General features: G+C 50.7%; 1 protein-coding gene across 1 annotated transcript in view; it reads right to left on the bottom strand.

The window, feature by feature from the left end:
• Positions 1-327: 327 nt before the first annotated feature.
• SLC35D1 (solute carrier family 35 member D1) overlaps positions 328-890 on the bottom strand; it is an 8,733-nt gene continuing 8,170 nt past the window's right edge. Inside the window, exon 8 of the mRNA XM_035891822.1 lies at positions 328-521. Coding sequence (XP_035747715.1) covers positions 413-521 — 109 coding nt within the window. The 3' untranslated portion in view covers positions 328-412. The remainder of the gene's footprint in view (positions 522-890) is intronic.

The raw sequence follows: 890 nt of genomic DNA, 5'->3' as shown, positions 1-890 counted from the left end.
GCCAGAGGGACCGGGCTGGGGGAGGCACAGAGCAGGGCCAGCCCCAGCATCCGTCCCCCGCTGCGCCCACCGCCTGGGTGGTGGCTGCTGCAGCCAAGGATGCTCGGGGTGCGGCCCTCAGAGCCAACACGGTCCTCTGCAATTCAAACACATACGCTGCTTGTGCCGATCGCTACTGCCAAATCTCAGCATGATTAGAAACCCATTAATTCCTCACAATCAGACTTAATTAGATGTATTCTTCACCGTGCAGTCAGTTATCCTCCCAATAAATTGTGAAGGCAGCAATCTAGGTTGTGCAAATTAAGAGCATCATCGTTACTCCAAGGCAGACACGCTGGATTCCTTCCCACATTCTGTCCATGATCAGCTGAACAGAAATAGGTTGCTTCCCAAAAAAGCCTTTCCCTGGTCACACAGAGCTTTTTCCTTTAATATCCATCTTGATGCCAGCTTCGGACTGCTTGCTCATTTGCTCCTCCGTGAAAGTGATGTATGAATACACCAGGCTTCCAGCAATACTGCAAAACAGGGTCGGGTTTGAGAATGAGACATCCCAGCTCAGAGCCACAGAAGCGACAGCACGCTCACGGCTGGCTCCCTCCTGCATTACACAAGGCAAACCTGCCACCAACAGCCCGGAGGAGATGCTGCCTTTCATGCCAGCACATTTATTAGTTATACAGATCTGCCTCGAGCAGCCACAAACACCAGTTGCCAAAGAAAAGTCAAAACTGTGGGTAAGCCAATGGTCAAGGATCTGCTGCAAGCACCAGTTTGCAAGAAAATTCTCTATTTTCTTCCTATGATCAGATATTCTGTTTAAAGTCTACCCAAATGCTTGCTACCCTGAGCCCCTAGCCTAGTGCTGGACCTGCCCCATCACTGAA

The sequence above is a fragment of the Egretta garzetta genome, unplaced genomic scaffold, assembly GCF_000687185.1.
Source record: "Egretta garzetta isolate BGI_Z169 unplaced genomic scaffold, ASM68718v1 scaffold163, whole genome shotgun sequence".
Classification (NCBI taxonomy): Eukaryota; Metazoa; Chordata; class Aves; order Pelecaniformes; family Ardeidae; genus Egretta; species Egretta garzetta.
The sequence above is the reverse complement of the archived record's forward strand: the minus strand, read 5'-3'. Positions and strand labels throughout refer to the sequence as shown.